The 20,888-nt window shown below is 46.5% G+C and overlaps 1 protein-coding gene across 1 annotated transcript; it reads left to right on the top strand.

Annotated features, from left to right (window-relative positions):
* Positions 1 to 12,729: 12,729 nt before the first annotated feature.
* LOC123031737 (keratin, type I cytoskeletal 19-like) lies at positions 12,730 to 19,749 on the top strand. Its single transcript, XM_044447005.1, has 8 exons — positions 12,730 to 13,269; positions 13,985 to 14,067; positions 14,272 to 14,428; positions 14,574 to 14,735; positions 16,181 to 16,306; positions 17,311 to 17,537; positions 18,906 to 19,018; positions 19,736 to 19,749. The coding sequence occupies exons 1-8, from the start codon at positions 12,730 to 12,732 to the stop codon at positions 19,747 to 19,749; spliced, it is 1,422 nt and encodes a 473-aa protein (XP_044302940.1).
* The last annotated feature ends 1,139 nt before the right edge of the window (positions 19,750 to 20,888 follow it).

The following is a 20,888-nucleotide window of genomic DNA, read 5'->3' as shown; positions in this document are numbered from 1 at the left end:
TTAGATTCCCAGAGGGCCAGTATGGGGAGGCAGCCTGAGTGCTGGACTGGAGACCTGGAAGATCTGGGTTCTAGATCTCACTCCACTCAGCTGTGAAGTTCACTGTGAGCAAGCCACAGGCTTGGATTATGTCAGCTGCCTTGAGTTCCTTGCAAGAGGAAAAAGGCAGCATAGACAAGTAATAAATGCATGCAGAAAAATGTGATGTTTGAGGGTTTTTTTTTAAAGTAACTCCTCTACAAGCCATTGTTAAATGGCCACAAGTTTGCGCTTATTCAACAGTCAAGGTGTCTTATTTTCACCTTCTCTAGCAGTCTTCTGATGCTCGCTAGATCTTTGGCCTATAACGTCATGATAGCTGGGATGATGGTGTGTTAGGTAAGGCACATGGAAGCCAGCAAATTGAGGGAACCTGCTATATGGCATCCAAAACTTCACCCTTGGACTGGACACACGAAGGGACGGAATTTAACCACCCTTCCTTCTTGCATGTTGACATCTTGCCCAGTATGGTTGATTTAGTACATGGAGGGCTCAGGCATGGATGCAGCTGAGGACCTGCATCCTTTATCCTTTTTCCATGCCCACTAAAGGGACTGATGACAAAATGAAACTGGTGGAATGAAGTGACCTCTCAAAAACAAGCAGCTCTTTGCATACTTCTGGCAAGTTACAAAAGGGGTTGCTCTTTCAGGAAAGCAACCCTACGATAAAAGCTTCCAAGGCCTGGGTTTGTAAACATGCTCCCAGACATACTGAATTTGCAAAGTCTGGAAAAGGTTTTGGTTTTACGTGATTCCAATTCATTCTCCCTCTCTCCTTCTCTCACCAGAGCACTGCAGAAACACAAACTGAGGTGCCCCAGCATGTTCCTGTTTCGTGGCCCACTGAAATTCAGCCCCGATTCTAATCTGAATCTGCATTGACTGGCTACAATGTGCATCTTCTCCTGAAGACTCTTGAGCGGATCCCCATTCTGCATTTCTTGCTTCTGGCAGCATCTTCGCTTTTCGTTAATCCAAAACGTTTGCTCATGTTAATCTTTCCAGCCATTGGTTAATCCACTGACTCATTTCTAATAAAGGCTGTGGTGGTTGCAAATGAACCTGAAGGGCAACTTAGTCAATTCTGACGACGTGAAAGGGACAGGACGGCTATCTGTGAAACCACATTGAATAAGCACTGCAAAAGGAGAGGTTGCCTTCACCCTACAATTTTATGGCAGCCCCATAGAATTGCTTCAGACATGACTAATTACAAAATGTCATTAACAACAACAACAATATAATAATAATAATAATAATAATAATAATAATAATAATAATTTGACAGTCTTTGAGATGTGGATGTGGACAGGTGCATGTAGGCTAGGTCTTGCTCCCTAAAGGTCCAATCCTGTGCATGTTAGACAGAGAAGAGGCCTGGAACTCCCAGCATCCTTGTATGTTCTTCCAAACAAACAGTATATCCTAAGTAGACTCATCAGTACAGTCCCCTTAGCCAGCTGTCAAGCAGGGAATGGCACTGGATTTCCAGCCGTGATACCCAAGTCACCCTTGGGCTAAGTTTCCATGGTCATTGAGAATAGTGATGACTATATCAAAAGGTTCCTCTCCAATGGAAAAGAGCCCAGGTAGCCAGAGAGGCTTGGAGAGCCACTGTCACAGTCCAGGTATATGGGGAGCTTGGCTAAATCACCAGCCATCTGGCTCACACGCTGAGAAAGAGTGAATTTGGTTTGGTGCAGGTGTCAAGACTACAACGGACAAGTAGGCATTGCCAAAAGAGGACACATGCATTACCAGAAAAGGAGTCAGAAATTTGCATGAATGCTGCACAGGCTTACCTATATGCATCGATCAGAACTGGAGATGTAAACAGAAATAAAATACATCTCACCATCATGGGGAGGACTGTGACAAGGGACCAGTTCCCAACTGGTGATGGGCAGCTTCAGGGTCCCAGCTGCTCTCCCTTCAGCTTTAAACTGGACTTGGACTGGTGAGTGCTTTAAATAGAGAACTGTCCTATGTAAAGTAGGACACGTGACCACTATATGAGAGATACAACACTGGGAATATTTGCACGCTGCAATAACCCATCCTACCAATGCACTACACAGGGCAGGTTGCTGGTAAAACTATCCATGGTGCACCCAACAGACAATCAGGCCCACTGTGAGTTATTCCCCCTATATCACTTCCCCCTTGGTTTTCTCACAGATGTTGTACGGGGCCCCATGGCAGGACCTCTCCTCTCTCTCTCCTCTCCTCATGGCAGGACCTCCATTTTTTTCTGCAGATGGTGATAAATGACAGTCACAACAGCTCCCACAAGTTGCCCAAGTGGCACAGCACAGAGGCTGTAACTGGCCCAGCACTTTGTGTCTGCGATTTGTGTCAAGTCTTCATGTAAAAAAACCTACCCAAAATCAAACAAAGCAAAACAAACCAGAAACTAGCCTTTCTGACTGCACCTTTTTGCACTTTTAGGTGACTGAAATGAAAACCTTGCCTCATCAATGTCCTGGAAGCATGCAAGAGGCACAGTCTAGGAACACTGATGAAACAATGCTACAGATCAGTTAATTCTTGCTTTGCTTTCCCCTGAGCTCTCCATTCATTCATTCATTCATTCATTCATTCATTCATTCATTCATTAAAAACTTTTAGTGTATATACAATCCACTACAAGCATCTCAGGACGGTCAAACAGGGAGCTGTCAAGAGAAAGGAAAACCATGAAGAAATCTTTGCTGGCAAATGAAGATGATGTGTAGATCATCCCCTTTCCAGGAAGGTGCTTGAGAAACTGAAAGAAAAATGCAAGCCACTGTATTTATGGGATTTTGACAGCTCCTGTAAAAAGGTAGAGCTTCCCTTAGGGGGAGTGGCAATAGTTGCCCCCAAAAGCTACTCAGGAACCTGCTGGTGATCCAGGATGGCTCAGCAAGAGCTTGGAGGTGGTTTCGCTGCCATTATGAAGAGGTCTGCTGCCCTGTGACTGCAATGGAGTTAGTCACTTGGGCTTGGATGATGCACAACAATCCATCGTGGGTGCAAAAAGGGGGGCAATGAAGCACGGGCTGTTGGAGTAGCTTTTATCCCCATGAGGAGGCTGCCTTGTGGGAAGGCCTTACCATGATCACTGTCACGCAGCGCAGGCCTTGCTGGTACTGGAAGCTTGCTGGGTTCCCGGTTCTTTAACAGCCACTCACTACACGTGCCTGCACCATTTTGGGTGTCTTGCTGAATGTATCTCTGGGAAGAAGGAAGGAAGTTTTCAAAATCTCGAACCTCCCAGAACTCATATTTATTTCATCATCAGACTTCCTAAAAAATAAATTTAAATCCTTGTTGACATAGTCCAATACTTTTTACTCCAACCCCCTAAATCCATCAACACCCAAAATGGTAAATATGGCCAAAACAATCACAAAACTGATCACATATGAATGTGATGTATTTTGTTTTTCTGAGACCTTTGCCCTGTTTCCACACATTTCTTCCAGCTGCAGGATGCTGTATGTCAAAGTTTCACTGAAGAATGTGGCAGGTCCATGCAGGGAGTGTTGGAGAATGATGAGTTTCTGGATTGGTTCAAGTCTCAAAACCAATGTGTGGATGCAGCACCACTGGCCTGGCCAGCACTTTTTCACCAGAGTAGCCTTTAGAATACCCAGCCAAAAATTGTTTCCCTTGCAGAACAAGAAAAGAGAAGCTGTGAGGTAGGACTTAGAGCAAGAGACACATTGGCACCACACACCTGATCTCACAATCAAATATTTATGAAAGAAGTATGTGACAACTCCATGATTAAAAAAGAGAATGCAGCCTAGGATGCAGCTGCACATTCCGACTGCTAATGAATACAGGAATTACTGGAACACATAAAGAATTCAAATGTAAGCTGCCTCCATGCAGATCTAATGCAGGCCAACAAAGTCAGTGTCTGCATGCGTGGCTTTGGTAGCAGACTTTGCTTAGCACACTGAAGACGTGGGAAAAGCCTTCATTACAAGATGCCTGCTAGGCTTCATTCAAATCTGGCAAACCACATACGATGGGCAGCAGGATAAAATGGTGTCAAACAAGCTTCGCCCATCAAGATACCAAAGCGCTTCTCTGTGGAACACGCTCCTCTTCTGGAAAGGAAGAACTTCTGAGATGTTCTCTCCTCGCTGCATCCGGGAGAGCCTGCAGAAGAGGCTTTTCGAGCCCCACTGCCCTCCCACATGCCAGCCACGAGTGAGCAGGGCCAACAGATCACCCGTGCAGGCAAGTCCAACGATGACACAAGCAGACAGCAAGAACTAGACGTGTGGACCCAGCAGAAGCCAAGCAGCCCAGAGAACACAGAGGGCACATGTGCAGCAGGCAGAGAGGCAGCCCGGGGGTCAGGGAGGGGGAGCTTCACAAATGTGCTAGAAAACATTTACCCATTTCCAGGCAGAGAGCACTGAGGCTGACTCAGGACCAGGCAGGGCGGCAGCTATCTCTGTTGTTCCCGTGCTGCACGTGGGGGATTTGCCCCCATTTGCCCCCATTTCTGGCACTCTAGAAGGAGCATTTGAGAGGGGAAAGATTAAGAAGCTGAGATGTCAGTAGGAACTGGTGCAAGTCCTTGGCCCCAGTCCTTGCTTTACCCTGTACCCCAGCACCCCCTTTCCTCCCCCCTGAGGGCCAGTTGTGGCCTTGTGGGAGAGGACAGCTGGCAGGGGTCTTTCTGTGCCTTTGGCAGGGGCGGGGAAGGCCATGCCTTTGGAGTCCCAGCTCTGAGAGCGCGGGATTTCAGAGCTGGGGCACTGAAAAATCCTCTTGCCTCCCAGGTGAGGTTGGGAGCACATAGGATTCTGCCCTTGATTTGAGTCCGAACCGGTGCTGAGAGCCACGCCACAGAGGTCACATTGCAGTAATCCAGCTCTGAGACTGCCCAAGTGTGGGTCACAGTGGCCAGGCTGTCTTGGCCCAGGAACGGGTGCACATCAGCCTAAGACGATCGCAGGTGCTCTTGGCCGTGGATGCTCCTTGGGCCTCCAAGAGAAGTGAGGATGCAGGAGCACCCCCAAACCACCCACCTGCTCCTTCATGGGGAGTGCAACCCCACCTAGAGCTGCTGATAAATGCCCTCAGTGCACGGCAGAGCAATCCCTCAAGTGACCCCCGAGATATAGTGCAGATTCAATTGCGCGGAAGCTGCATTTTGTAATAGAACTGAGTTAGTATAAAAATGCATACAGACAATATTTCGATAACAAGCGCTGATAAATATAGCCATTTAACAGATGGGGAATACTGGGAATGAGGGATGACTTTCTCATGTAAAGGGGAACTAGTGTATTTTAGGAAGAGGCCCTTCCTGCCAAGCTCCTGGGCTAGAACAGTGGCAGAAGAGGCAAGAGAGATGCCCTGGATCCAGAGCAACAGAACTGGAGGCAAGGCAGAATCCAAAATCCAATGGCAAGGTGTACTGTCAAGTCCAGATTGTAGTCAGAGAGCAGTCCAAGGTCAGGAGCCACAAGTGTGCATCAGGCAGAACAAGGACGCGGCTATTACCGAGATATGGGAAAACGACCAAGAAGACAGAGATGCAGCTACTTCGATGTGGGAGGGCTGCTCAGGATATGCAGCAAGACAGACTCCTTGGCAAGATGCAGCAGCTGAAGCACAGCCAGCAGGCAGACCTGTTTTGTTGCGGCAACGTGGCAAGGCAGGACATGGCAAGAAAGGATGCATAAAGCAAGACAGGATCTGGATCAGGCGAGATGCAGGCACTAAAGCAAAGAGCAGAACCAGCATAGTTGAAGACAACTCTGGAGGAAAGCACTTGCTCTTCTATAGCTCTTCTCCCAGGGCTCCCAGCAGGTGCTCTTCAGGAGGCTAAGAGCTCCTGCAGGGCCCGAGCCTGATCCTGTGAACACGAAGGTGTAGTTCTGCTTCTGACCATCAGGTGAAGCGCCAGAGCAGCCTGGATCCTGGCACGTAAAAGGATGCAAGGAGGGGTTGCACATGGGACCACAGCCATTTCTGTTGCGATGTCCCAAGAAAGCAGGCGGCAGAGGGAGAGTCTGGACTGCGGAGTAGGAACTGCGCTTTACTGCAGTCAACGGGTTAGGCAACGCCACCAGGGACGAGACACTCAGCAATCAAAGACATTAAGCGAATGTCTGTCCTCCCTCGCAGCCACTCCCTGACACCAGTGATCGTTCGTTCGCAGTGTCTCTCCTCCTTGCCCAGAGGACCTTCGTGTCCATAATTGCTTCCCAGCTGTGAATTTCAGCTTCTTGCTGAGCTCGTACCGAAGGAATTCATATACTTCTGTGCAAATTCAGAGTCATACAAATTCACCCTCACAATTCTCCCAAATATGCAAAAATTTGAAAATCACATGTTTTCATGCTTCAATATTTTGGTTGGTGTTTTCCCCCACCCATATTTTTCCATGACTAAATTTGTATAAAATTGTGGATTTTTTTAAATGATCCACAAGTCCATGGAATCCATGCAGCTGGGAAAAGGCAGTCCGCTGAAAATCTGTGGGTCAGATTCTTAGAAATTAGAACCCTTTTGAGTCCATTCTTGATTGCTCAAGCAGCCTTAGTCAATGTGTGCTGGTTCCGAACCTGTGACCAGTCATGAACAGACAGACACACCTGTACACACGGGAATCTAGCCCCAGCAGGTACGGACCAATGCTAAAACAAATTACTTTTACAATATTGTGCTAAAAATTGAATCCCCTGGACAGCAGTGTGTGCATGTTGCCAGCTAGTAAAGAGCTTGCACTGACACATACAATTCGAGCCATACCTGGTTCCATGCAGGTTTTTAGGAATTGGTCCCAGGACTGCTTCACCGGGACAATACCATGTTGTGTCGCTGGGCAAGGGTTTCTCAAGTAATTGTTGACATGTTCCATAAGGGAGGTCACAGTGACCGCCAGCAGCTATTACTTTCCTTGGTTCGGCCTTGTAGATTTTTCCACACCTGGATCTGTTGTCCTCTCATGCAAAACTTGGCATACAGTCATAGAATAGTAGAGCTGGAAGGGGCCAGAGGGCCATTGGGCCCAACCCCCTGCTCAGTGCAGGACTCCCAGTTCAACCATTCCTCTCACAGGGGTGTCCAGTTGTACCTTGAATGTCTTAAGTGTGGAACAGCCCACAACCTCTGTAGATAAGGGAGGGAGGTAGACTCTAACCGTCAGGAAGTTCTGAAGAACTTCCGAAGAACTTTGAGTAACTTGAGCACATTATTCCACATCCTGCACTCTGGGGCAATTGAGGAAAGATCCTGGCCTTCCTCTTTGTGTCAAACTTTCCAGTACTTGAAAAGTGCTATTGTATCTACCCTCAGTGTTCTCTTCTCAAGGCTAAATATGCTCAGTTCATTCCATCTCTCCTCACAGGGCTTTGCTTCCAATCCCTGGAGTATCCTTTTTGTCCTCCTCTAAACCCTTTCCAGCTTGTCTGCATCTTTCTTCAACTGTGCTGCCCAGAATTAGACACAACACTCCAGATGAGGCCTAACCAGTGCTGAGTACAAGGGATTTCACATCATTTGGAAGTGATACTTCTGTTAATGCAGCACAAAATAGTATTTGCCCTGTGGATCTACCTGATAGTTCTTCCATCTCACCCACTTTTAACGAGTTTGCTAATCAGGATATCATGGGACACTTTGTCAAAAGCTTTACTGAAGTCAAGATAGATTTCGACCACTGCATTCCCACAGTCCACCAGATCTGCAGTCCACCAGATTCAATCATAGATTCACAGAACAGCCAGTCAGAAGGAGCCAGGAAGGTCACTGAGTCCAACCTCCTGCTAGTGCAGGACATCTGTTACACCAGGGGTCTCAAACTCAACTAACCTGGGGGCCGCTGGAAGTAGAGTCTGGGTGAGGCTGGGCCGCATCAAGTATTCCACCCCCGCGGTGGCGGTGGGCTGCTCATCCCGCGTCGCTCCCGGAGGCCGGCCCGGACGCCGCCAGTGCTTCCAAGGCTGCAGGGCCCCTCCCCCGTGCCCTGTCCATCCCGGCAATTGGCCTGCGGGCCGCGAGTTTGAGACCCCTGTGTTACACCATCCCGATCAGACAAGTGTCCAATTGCTTCTTGAATTCATCTAGTAGCTGGTTCCACTGTCGTACTGCTCTCACAGTTCAGAAATTCTTCCTTGAGTGTAGCCTGCACCTGGAGTACTGTAACCTAAGTTCATTGTCTGGGGTCCTACGATCTGGGATGAATGAGAATAGATTTTTTCCTTCTTCTTTGTGACAGCCTTTGAGGTACGTGTAGAGTCTGATCATATTACCTTGTAGTCAACTTTTCTCAAGGCTGAACAGGCCCAGTTCTTTTATCCTCTCTTCATATTACTTTCCAGGCCCTGTATCATCTTTGTTGCCTTCTTTCAATCTCCTCCAAATTATCAGCATCTTTTAAAAACTGAATGCTGTACTCCAGGTGAGGTCTGACTAATGCAGAGTAGAGGGGAATGAGTACTTCTCTATAACTGGAAGTGATACCTCTATTTATGTATCCCAATGTAGTATTTGCCTTTTTGTTTGCAGCTGCATCACATTGCTGGCTCATATTTAACTTGTTGTCTACAAAAACTCCAAGATATTTTAGTTTTTCAGTGTTATTGAGTCAAGTATTCCCCATCTTGTATCGATGTAGTTGATTTTTTATTTTTTGCCTAGGTGGAGAACTTGAAATTTCCCCCTGTTGAATTTCATTTTGTTGCTTTCTGTCCAGCTTTCAAGCTTGTCTAGGCCTCTCTGGAACTTCTTCCAAGGTGTTGGCTATTCCTCCTAGTTAAGTATCATCTGCAAACATAATTATCTTTCCCTGGATTTCCTTATCAAGATCATTAATAAAGATGTTGAAGAGTACCACTCCTAGGACTGAGCCCTGTGGTACCCCACTAATGACTTCTCTCCAGGTTGAGAACTACCATTGATGGTCACTCTCTGACCTATTTTGAAGCCAGTTGTGGATTCAGCTAGTAGCAATTCTGTCAAGCCCACATTTTGCTATTTTATTAATTAGGATGTCTTGTGGCACTTTTTGTCATACAAAGCACTTTGTCATACAAAGCATACAAGCACTCCAAATAAATAAACAAATAAAGGCTTTGCTAAAGTTTAGGTAAATAATGTGTACCGCATTCTCGCTGTCCATTTGGGTGGTAACCCGGTTGAAGAATGAGATTAGGATGGTTTGGTATTAATTATTCTGAAGAAATCTGTGTTAGCTTCTGCTGATCACTACATTTTCTCCAAGGTGTGTACAGATTGCTTTTTCAATGATTTGCTCCCGTACTTTCCCAGGATTGGAGTTAGACTAACTGGTCTGCAGTTCCCCGGTTTGTCTTTCTTCCCTTTCTTGTGGATCAGCCATCAGATTATTCTGGCAGGATTTCTTCTTGACAGCTTCTAATAATCACAGCCACCTGCTTCCTTTTGCCACGACCGATCATTAGGTTGTCTTTCCCTCCTGGTACATAATAACAGAGCATTTATACAAGACAGTTCAGCACAAGCAAGATCCCCTAAAGGGCTTTGTCAGAGAATTAGACCCAATTCAAAAGGCAATTACTGCTAATAGCAGTTTCCTGCCAGTGAAACTAAAAGTGTCTCTTTGTGCATTTGGGAAAACAAACTTGCCATACTTTAAAGCAAAGAAGTGCCACTTTGCCTTTTCCTTCAGCATTATATGCCAGGTTGCCACATCAGTGGAATCCAGTCCCGTGAGCTTCTGAGATATTGCCCTCGTCCTGCCCCCTGAGGCTGAGTGCAGGCCTTCCTTCTCGTAACTTTTAACTGATGAATTGGGCCACATCTTTCAGTGTCATGCTTAGAGCTGACTCACGGAAATCAACCAAGCTTAAATATGGATCCAACTCATCACACTTTTAGATGCAGGCATATGATGTTTGAAAATACCCCCATATATGGGTGAATAAGGTGCCAAAGTAGGTGTGACATTAATTGCATGCATACAATTTACATACATTGTTTGTTATGTAAAGAGCTGCTGTGAGGATTAGGAGATTTAAGCAGTATTGGGACCATGCAGGATGCAAAGGAGAATTTAAGTCTTTTTCTCCTTGCTCCACTGGTGTCAGTGGGACCTTGAAATGCAAGGAGACGCTTCGGAGTGGAGATTTTTGCCAGGATTACGGCAGAGAGTGAAAAAGTGAAATTAACAAAACAAAAGCCAAAAAAAAAAAAACCTTCCCTGACAAATTCCTAGGCACCTGCATTTGTCCCCATGAAAGGTGAAAAAATTTACTTGACATAATCATTTATGGGAATATGGCATCTTAAAGCTTTTCCTTCCTAGGCAGGATCATAACTAATGCTGGGCCGATTTTTACTAGATACTTTCCTGGCAATTCAGGGAGTGGAGTGATACTAAACAGGTCTCAGAAAAAGGAAAGATTGCTGGGGTGAGAGTCTTACCATGATAAGAGGAGATGGCAGAGGTTTTTGTTTATTTTTATTTTTTAGAGACAGAGACATTTTTGCTCAGTTGCCCCCAGGGAATGATTTTAAGCCACAACACAGTAATTGCTTAATTCCTATTGGGCTGTTCTGTGAGAAATAAGGATTCTACCCATCTGTTAAGTCAAACTTGGTTCCGGAAAGCTTCATGTTATGAAAAGAAAATGGAGACTAACCGCATCTACCTCCTTTTATTGTAGGAAGCATTTCCAAGCCTGTGGGAAATTAATCCATTTCCAAGCACTCCATCCATCTGTTCTAAGTATCCCCTCCCTTCGCCCCCTTCCTTTATAGCCTGAAAATGGATAATGAGAAAATAGGCAGCAATGAAAACAAGCTACTTGACTTGGTTTGTGCCATTTAGAAAAGTGGCAAAGAAAATTAGGATAATCGATGCTTTGCTTTTTCTGGCCAGGTTGTATCTGGGGATGCACATTAATGCTAATTAATATGGCAAACTGCCCAGACAGTTTCAGCTATTGGGTGGTCTTGAAATCTAGTAATTACAGAAACATAAATTAAAATTGGATGTATTGGCATTATTGCCTGAAGAAGTGTAAGAATTTGCCATATCATAATTTGGGCTTTTTAAAAGGCTGAAAGCTGAAACCCAAATTGGAATATTGAGAGAATCTGGAGTATTCTTCACAAAGCTGCCATAAAATGAATAATGCTTCCAATATAAATCGAAATGAAGCTTTTGAGTCTTGGGTTCTTCATCCAGGAAATCCAGATATTCCTAATTAAAAATCAAAATTGCCTCCTGCAGTATAAGGTTAGCACCTGTGGCAGGAGCAGACTAAATACTCACAGTTCTACTCAAAAACAATGAGGACTAGAGACTTGCTTTTAAAACAGTGAGGACTTAGAGGGCTTGGGGTTTGGTGATGCAACAGCTCTCAGGATCTGCATGAGAGGCCACATAGTAGCCACCTGCATGTTTAGTTCTTCTGTCTTTGCATCAAGAGTAGCAACAGCAAGCCTTGCTTATGGGGAGTCTTCGCAGGCTAGGCTTAGTAAGCAGGCATACAGACAGGATCGGGGTCAGGTATACTGGGGCAGTTAGCAAACAGGTAGGCAGGATGCCGTTGGGTGGCCATGGCTACGAAAAAGGGAACAAGAGCTGAGAGCAGGCAAAAATCAAAAGGCAGAGGTTTCTCTAGAAGGTCCAGTAAAAGGTTCCTTTGCAACAGCCTTGGCCAGCCTGCCAAAAGCCTCTTCTTGCTTCCCTTTTGTGAGATGTGTTGGCTTGGCCATTTTCCTGGGGATCAGTATCTGAAAGTTTCTGGCCTTATTCAGGGTTTGATTTGGTACCCTGCCAGTGCCAAGGCAGATACTGAAGATGAAACAGATACTGAAGATGAAACTCAAATACTTTGGCCACCTAATAAGAAGGAACAACTTATTGGAGAAGACCCTGATGCTGGGAATAGCTGACAGCAAAAGGAGAAGGGGACGGTAGAGGATGAGGTGGCTGGATGGAGTTACCAAGGCAGTGGGTGAGAGCTTGGGTGGATTCCGAGGGATGGTGGAGGACAGGAGAGCCTGGAGGAATGTTGTCCATGGGGTTGTGATGGGTCTGGCACGACTTTGCAACCAAACAACAACAACAGTGCCAAGGACCTAAAATAAGCAGGAATGAAAAATGAGCCTGGATGCCTCGGTCAGCCTTTTGCTCCTAACCAAAGTGACTTTTCCTAGCACTGTTCTGACTGTGACAAGGGGAACAGAATAGGCTCATGCTTGTTAAAGTCAAAATAAAAACAAAATAAAATATGTCTAGTGATGGAGGGATAACATACTGTTGCAGCAAGCTGCAATTGCTCCTTGTCTATTTATATTTTGGGACAATGTGGCTTTGCAAAGCTGTCTTGCAAAGTTGTCAATAAGCAGCAAAGCCCATGGTTCACATGACACTGTTGCTCCTGGTATTTCTGAAAGAAAGGGACTGATGTGGTAAAATGCCTTCCTTGCGTAACAGAGATTCTCAGAGGCATGTATGCCTTGGGGACAATTTTTTTCTTGGCAGACCCAGCAAGATGAACCTGCTTACAATGGCTGAAGGAAAAAAAGAAGACTCTCAGGGCAACTCCCAGAGAGCAGAAGGTATAAATAGAGACCTGTGTGAGTGCCAACATTTGCAGTCTGTTTTTTGTTTTTGGCTCAAGGTGTTTGCCTTCCACTTTTGCTTGGTGTTTGGTCTTGCTTCTGAAGCTCTTTCGCAATGAGTTGCAGCTCTAAGCAAACATGTACCACGAAGGTGTATACCAAAGGGAGAAGCAGCAGCAGCAGCTGCATTGCTGGGGGTGGCGGAATGAGGGGTCGTCCAGCCGTCTCTCCAGCCCTGGGCAGCGGGAGCTGCAGCATGTCTCAGAGGAGCTACTGTGGAGGCACAGTTTACCGTGGGGGCCTGGCTGGGGCAAGCTGCACTGATGGCGGCTTTGGGGGAAGGGCTGTTGGGGGCGGCTTTGGGTATGCTCCCAGCGGAGGGGTTGGCGGTGGCAGTGCCTGCTTTGTGGGTGGAGGCTTTGGTGGCGGCTTTGGGATTTGCAGTGATGGACCCCTGCTTTCCTGTAATGAGAAGATGACCATGCAGAACCTCAACGACCGCCTGGCCTCCTACCTGGACAAAGTGCGGTGCCTGGAGGAGGAAAACACTGAACTTGAGTGCAAAATTAGGCAGTGGTATGACCAACAAGGCTCATTCTGTGGCCCCAAGGATTATGGCTGCTACTACCAACAAATTGAAGACCTTAAAAACCAGGTAGGAAAATGTTTCCTGTCTAATCTGGAGTCAGATTAACAGTTGCAGTAAGTACGTTACACTCTGCAGTTCAGTGTATACGCACATTTGAGGATCTTTGCATTTACTAACAACTTTTTGACTTTGCATGAACAATGAATACGGCCTCCTTGGAGCCCCATCCTACCTCCATAAGAGTGATGAATTCAGCAGGGTCCGCACACCTTGATCTAGATGCCTTGGTTTGATCTGAGCAGGAGTGGGAAAGGAAATGGGAAGAGGGAAGCCAGGAGGTGGTGGTCGTGTCTTGGATGGGGAACTGGATGCAGTCACAAACTTTCTCCTGGAACTGAATTTTTGGAACAGGAGAGGGTGGTTTTGAGTAAATCTAAAAAAGGAACACTATCTTCTTAAATGAGAAACATAATTTTAGTGGTAAATGCAGCCTTTCTGTGGTGAAAGTAATGCAGAAAGGGCTATGGACATGGAATGAGGTTTGGAAGAGATCTGGAATCAGGGCCCAAAAGAATGGGTGAGGGAACTGTTTAGCTTTGCAGGTACAAAGATTCACAGAAGTGTGCCCAGTTCATCCAGAACAATCCATCTGGTTGGGGATAGCATTGCAAGACATCAAATATATGTTCAGCTGGAAAAATCAATCAAGAACTGAATATTGGTTTGCAGCTCAAGGGGAAGTAGAAGGCAAAGCTCACGTGGCATTATATTCTCCCTGCAGATTATCTGTGCCACTGTGGATAACAGCAAGCTCATTTTGGACATTGATAATAACCGGATGACAGCAGATGACTTCAGACTGAAGTGAGTCCCACACAAAGTATACAAAAAAGCATTTCGTGTGACTCCTCCACTCCAAAACATGTGGCCCGTCAGTGTGAACCCCGGTCCACTGTAGAGTTCTCAAAAGTCAGGGGAATCTGCCTTGGCACACAAAGCAAAAGTTGCCTGAAATGTATGTTGTCCAGTGGCCTTGGCAATGTATTGGTTTTCCTCGCTGTGTTGCAGGTATGAGACGGAGCTGGCCTTTTGCCAGAATGTGGAAACTGACATCAATGGCTTACGCCAAGTCCTGGATCAACTGACCCTTTGCAGGTCTGACTTGGAAGCCCAGCTTGAATCCCTCCGGGAAGAGCTATGCTGCCTCAAGAAGAACCATGAGGAGGTGAGTCCTCAGCCCCCGAGAGACCCTTCCAAAGGGAAGGGTGTACAGACAAAGGTCCCGCCCCACCCCACCGCCTCAACCAACCAGCACTGAAAAAGGTCCTTTCCTCCTGGTTACAGCCTATTAACTGGAGCTTCCTTTGCAGGAGATAAACAGTTTGAAAAACCAGGCAACTGGGGATGTTAGTGTGGAAGTCAACTCTTCTCCAGGGCCAGACCTGAAGAAGATCCTGGATGAAATGAGATGTCAATACGAAGCCATGATCGAGAACAACCGCAGAGAAGCTGAGCACTGGTATGCATGCAAGGTAGGTTGTATGGAATAACCACAACCACAACAGGCTTCATGGGGCGGGGGGAGAATTAAATTACTCATGCGTATATCATGGAAGGTAGCAACTGCGGTGACTATTTATGCATTGCCAAAAAAGAGGACACTGATATGTGGAGTTGTGTAATACACAAACACGAACAGATGTCATTGCTATAATGAGTGCTTGTTATTGTTGTTAATTTCATTTCTATACTGCCCCACAGCTGAAGCTCTCTGGGCAGTTTATAATAGTCCATAAAAACAGTTGATAAAAATGCAATACAAATAGGATGAAATCAGGGAAAACCAAGGATGTTTAAAACAGCTAAAAACAGACAATAAAAGCAGACACAGGCAAAATTGCAAAATAATTTCTCTGTGCAAGGTCTGGTAATCTCCTCAAGCCTCCAGGTAGCCAAACAAGTCTTTAAAGGCCTCAGAGTAGAGGACAGTCTTCACCTGGCACTGAGACGGTGACAGATTCGGTGCCTGTCAGGCTGCAGCAGGGGGGTAATTCTCTGGAGTGGGGAAAGTGGCATCAGGAGACCTCCGTGCCCAGGCTAAGTGGCTAAGCGCTCGTAAGCAGCTTCAGGGCCGCCTCTCTCCTCTCAGTGGTCCTGTGTCTTTGTACCAGACTTGACCAGGCATCCTTTCAAAGAAAGAACTGCAAAGTTGGACACATGGACCTGCAATTTGCCACCAGCACCTCTGGGCCAAGTCCTGGGTTCTCGCTGTTCTCTCTCTCCCCTCCACCCTCTTACTCTGTGGCCTGCCAAGCTGGAGCTGCTACCACCCGGCCAGTGGATCTGTTCAGTATAGGCAGGGAGAAGGCCTTTCCTTCCGGTGGGAACTCCTGTGCCTGTTACACTGCAGAGGGCAGGCGCCTCCCGGGTTCTGTGTGCTTCCCCTTCCAGCCAGGAAGGGTTCTGCTCCATGCCGATGCCTTTCCCATTAATAATCCTGAGTATCGAATCGGCATCTGGGCAGGAAGCCCTGTGAAGGTCAGTGGAGAGCCTAAAGCTTTGCTCTGGTAATCTCGGAAGGCTCCTGGCCTGTTCATGTAGGGCAGAAGGCAGCTGTGAAGGGAATGTTATACTGCACAAAGAAGGAGGAAAGCACTCAGGCATGGGCCCCTGGACCAAAGGTTACAAAAGATCCCTCAAGGATGCAATCCTTTGCAGGTTCAGACAGGAAAAATACCCTACAACGCCCAGCCTTCCCCAGCCAATGTGGGCTTTTGGGGGGTCTAACCATGCCTAGGATGTCACCCTGAGGAAGGTAGATTGCAAACTGCAAGTTATTGCTCTATGTCAGAGTAGAAAGAAACCCTTGGGCCAGTCAAAGACCTTCCGCCCAACCCACCTCACAGAGCTGTAGTTGTAAGGGCATCACCCCCCTCCCCCGGTAACTTCCTAATCCTGTGTTTGCTGTTTTGTTCAGATGGAGGAGGTGAATCGGGAGGTTTGTAATAGCAGCAAAGAGGTTGAAGACTGCAACAACCAAATCGTTGACTTGAAGCGTCAGTGGCAAACCTTAGACATTGACTTGCAGGCCCAGCTTAGATTGGTAAGTGTGTATCTCTGTACTCATACAGCATGAGCCCAACAGATGTAGCTTTTTCCTAAGAGGGTCTTAACCAAGCTCCTAATGATGCCACACTTGCATGAAGCTCATATGTCAAGAGCACCAAGAGCCAAACTTCATGGCATCTTCACAGCTCTAGAAATGTGGAAGATTAAAGCTTGGTGGTAGCTTCAGTATGGAAGGGGGCTCCTCACACTTCCAGCTGCCTGGACAATCCTGCAAATATGGCCCAGAGGGGAAGGGGCTTGGGTTATTTATGAGTTCACTGGACCCCTCCATCTTCACGTTTGGCCGCTGCACTCATCAGGAAAGACTGGGCTGGGGTTGCACAGGATGTTGGAGCTTCAGTCCTTGATGGCCCTGAGTAAGGCCTTTAGCATCATAGCACTCACGCTCCAGAGCTCCCTGCCAAGACACATTAGATGGGCGCCAGTGCTGCTGCATTTATAGCGCCTGCTGAAAACATACTTCTCCAACAAGCGTTTCCAGGGCGATGACCTTGTCTTCTGCATACAGTAACGTTCCTCAGTATTAATAATGATCTTATGCTTCATGGTTTTGCATGGCACTCGGGTGTTTCTATTTTGATAAGCAATGCCTGCATATGGTTAAATGATAGAGAAAAAGGGTGAAGTCAGGAAGAAAACGGTAGAGCAAAAGTTAGGGAATTTGCAACATGGCTGGAATAACAGAGGACAATTGAGCTGAAATCAAGGAAGAAAAGGAGAATCAGACGTATTCTAGGGAATTATCTGTAGTTGCTGTTGTTGCCTTACATGTGTTCTCACATGTGGAATTGCACGATAATAGTGTATTGGTTGTGAGCTATGAGCAGGTCAAGCTGCAGCATCTGTCCGCTTAGCATGGAGCAGAGCTGGGCTGGCTTCACAGCTCCTTTTCCAGAGAATCTGCAGGATGTATTCTTGCAAGTCTCAGCACCACTCTTCAATTGCTGAGACTTTTGCTTTGCTTTTTGAATCTTTTAGAGGGACACGCTGCAAGACTCCTTGGCTGAGACCGAGTGTCGCTATAACAATCACTTGGCCGAGATCCAGGAGCAGATCTCCTGTGTGGAGCAGCAGCTGGCAGACCTGAGAGCGGAGATGGAGTGCCAGAACCGGGAGTACAGGGAGCTCTTGGATGTCAAATGCCGCCTGGAGCAGGAGATCCAGACGTACCGCTGCCTGTTGGAGGGAGGACAGCAGGACATTGTGTAGGTGGACCAGAATACCTTATGGCTCCATCCGGTGCATATTTAGACTAAGTCCTACAATTCCCATCAAGTCCCAATAGTCCTCCCTAGTACTGGTGGTTAACCTCTTGTGAAAGATCTATGGAACAGCTTTGCTTTGAGCTGACTTGAATGTTAGCAACTCTTTAATTTGTGAGCACTTTGGTTTATTAATGAGACAGTCCTTTTTAAATATCCCCACAGCACTGGTTGAACACTCTGGGCAAAGGAGGCTGGCCCAGGTTGGACTTTGGCTTGACATGGGAGGGTTTTCTTAAAATTGTAGAATAGCATAGTTGTAAGGAGCCAAGAAGGCCATCAGCTCAGTGCAGGATTCTAAGATAAACCTATCCTCTCAGATGGCTGTCCAGCTGCATCTTGAATGCTTCTAGTATGGGAAAGCCAGCACCTCCCCAGGTAACGGGTTAATTGCCATAGTGCTGTAACACTCAGGAAGTTCTTCCTGATGTTCAGCTGGAATCTGGCTTCCTATAACTTGTTATCCCTTATCTGCATTCTGGGATGATCTAAAAGAGCTTTTGTCCTTCCCTTTTTGTAACAGCCTTTCTAATACTTGTAGAGTGCTATCATTCTCAAGACCCAGTTCTTTCAATCTCTCCAAAAAGGGCTTTGCTTCCAGTCCCTGGATCATCCTTGTTGCCCTCCTCTGTACCCTTTCTAGCTTTTCTTCATTTTTTAAAAGTTAGGTGCCCAGGACTGGACACAGTACTCCAGATGAGACCTAACCAGTGCTGAGTAAAGGGAACTAGTACTTCATGGGATTTGGAAATGATACTTCTATTAATGCAGCCTAAAATAGCATTTACTTGTGGTTATGCACTTGGTTTCTTTTTCCTACAGAGAGAACTTGGAATTTGACCCTATTAGATCTAATTCTGTGGTTTTCAGCCCAGTGCTCCAGCATATCAAGATCCCCTTGAATCTTGTTTGTGCAAATCTGATCATTGTTCCCAGCACATCCTCATCCAAATCATCACTAAAATTGTCGTAGAGCACTGGGCCCAAGACTGAACCTTGTGGCACCCTCTGGTTACCTCTCTCCAGTCTGAAAAGGTCCCATTGATGAGACCTTTGAGCCCAATTCCCTAGCCAACTCAGGATCCATCTGATATTTGTTCCATCCAGCCCACTTTTGGCTATTTGGCTGATGAGGGTAGCTTAGTTGGTTTGCTGACCTTGGGGAGTCGCCACGTTGTCTCCTTCCCCAGCCCCCCAACTCCCCTTCGTGCAACACAGAGCAGCACAGGTGGGCAGCTTCAGAAACCACCACTGCATCTGAGGTGCCTTCTTGGAGGCGCCTTCATAACCCTTCCCCTCTCTCTGCCTCAGTGGCCCCGGCAGTTGCCGTCCTTCAGGAGGAATCTGCAGCCAGACAGGAGGGGGGCTGAAAAACACCCGCACTTGCACTCTCTCGTCTTCCAAATGCCAGACGGAGGTCAAAGGTAAGAAGGAAGTTCTGTGTTCCTACAAATGGAATAGCATCTGCTCCTTCTGAAAAACTTGGCTTGCAACGTAGAGGAAGGAAATGGCATCTTCCTTGGGAGACAGTTGGAGGAGGAGCAATGCCATCTGGAAAAAGAGCCGCCCAGGCTCTGAAACCCGGGGAGTGACTGACTAGCCATCAAGGAGCTCAGCCACTCGCCCTGCCCCATCCCTTCTGCCTGCATTTGGGTCCCATTCATCTTTGTGCTCCGGTCCAGCCTGGCAGCACTCTAAGCTCATTCAATTCATTTCCTTTTAGAATGAATAGGGCCAGAGCTGGCAGGGATTAACTTTTCACCCCCACTTAGATGGCACCCAAAAGCAATGCAATCTGGCTCCTGTCAGGCTTAATTGGGATCAAGCCCCATTCACCCCACAGAGACTTACTTCCAAGGAGGCATGTATGGCATGATGCCATGAGCCAGATGCATTAGCTCTTTATCCCACCCTTTCTCATCTTCTTTTTGCTTTATAGTATATTGATAAGTATTATAGGTTGAAGCAGTCTTTTAAAAGCAATTGAACTGTCACTCTTTGCATGTGCCCTCTGGCTCTTTCTGCTTCTTACCAGGTGATTTGCTCAGCAGCTTTGTTAAGGTAAAGGAGGTTACACCCAGTAGCTTGAAATATTCTTCCTGTTTTCATAAGGGAAATGTTCTCTTTTCTTCTCCCTCCAGGGTACGGCAGATAGACTTTGGAAGGGAAATGGCATCTTCTGCAGACCCAGACTTTGCAACTCTTTTTCTGTAAACTTTCTGGGTATCACCAAGCAAGAGCGATCTTCTTTCCAGCTACTGGATGCTAAAATACCAACATGCCACCATGGGCTGCCCTGCAGGGCACGTAGTTAACTGGCATGGTGGGCATTCTGCTTATGTTCTGTTTAATAAACTATTCTTCTGCCTGATGCAAGCAAAACCCATGTGTCTGCCTCATAAGTGTGTGGGTAATCATTGGGAGTTAGCTGTGTCTTTCCTTCAGTCCCAGATTCTGGTGTGATTGGTTGCTAAAAGTACCATAATTTGAAAATTCTAAAAACTGAGTAAAATGGCACAATTTCCCTAGATGTGGAGTTAAAAATAGGACACTTGCACTGGACTGGACTGGACTGGACTGGACTGGCAAACACCACTAGGCACCCCAACCTCCAGACGCTGGCAAGATTCACCAGCACTGGAGTGCTCCAAGGGTCCTTGGACCCAAAGGCTGTGTGGATCAGCTGCCATGTTAAATTTCCCACCATGCATCAGAGTGATGCTAAGTCAGGGACAGATGCCTGTGATAACACAGAGGGTGAGGGATTTAAAGAAACTTTTGCTTTCTGAGCAGCTGGTCTTTAAGTATAATTTGCAAATGGGTAGCTATAGGGATGCTTAGGCTGCCCTGGTTGAGGTATATGCACTGTTATGTTTAAAAACAGCAGTGTGTTTTTAAGTTCAATGTACTCGCAATTTGTGTCAGGGATCTTTTAAAATCTTAGTGACCCCTCTAGCCCACTCCCCTTACCTTTTCTTTTGTCTCTTCAATGTGTGATTTAGGTGTTGTTTTGCAAAATACAATACAATGAAAATAAAAAAGATGCCAGTCAACAAAGATGCAGACCCTTGAAGGCAGGGCCAGCTGTCGCAAGAGGGACATTGGCTACCAATTGTGTTTCTTTTGTCATCCATCTAGACTCCTCCCCACCCCACAATCCCCTTTTTGCCATTTTTCCTCAATAACATTTTTGGTTTCAGTCCACAGTTCTTCTGGTGCTTGGGTAACTGAGTTCAGAAATGCAAAACTGGTATTTATGTGGACTTTGAATCCGGAGAGAAATGGCACCATAGA

The sequence above is a fragment of the Varanus komodoensis genome, unplaced genomic scaffold (assembly GCF_004798865.1).
Source record: "Varanus komodoensis strain SLA01 unplaced genomic scaffold, ASM479886v1 scaffold50, whole genome shotgun sequence".
Classification (NCBI taxonomy): Eukaryota; Metazoa; Chordata; class Lepidosauria; order Squamata; family Varanidae; genus Varanus; species Varanus komodoensis.
The sequence above is the reverse complement of the archived record's forward strand: the minus strand, read 5'-3'. Positions and strand labels throughout refer to the sequence as shown.

Coding starts and splice junctions, on each gene's coding strand:
- LOC123031737 (XM_044447005.1), top strand. CDS start 12,730: ATGAGTTGCAGCTCTAAGCAAACATGTACCACGAAGGTGTATACCAAA. Junction 14,429..14,573: donor TCAAGAAGAACCATGAGGAG/GTGAGTCCTCAG, acceptor CTTCCTTTGCAG/GAGATAAACAGTTTGAAAAA. Junction 16,307..17,310: donor TGCAGGCCCAGCTTAGATTG/GTAAGTGTGTAT, acceptor TGAATCTTTTAG/AGGGACACGCTGCAAGACTC.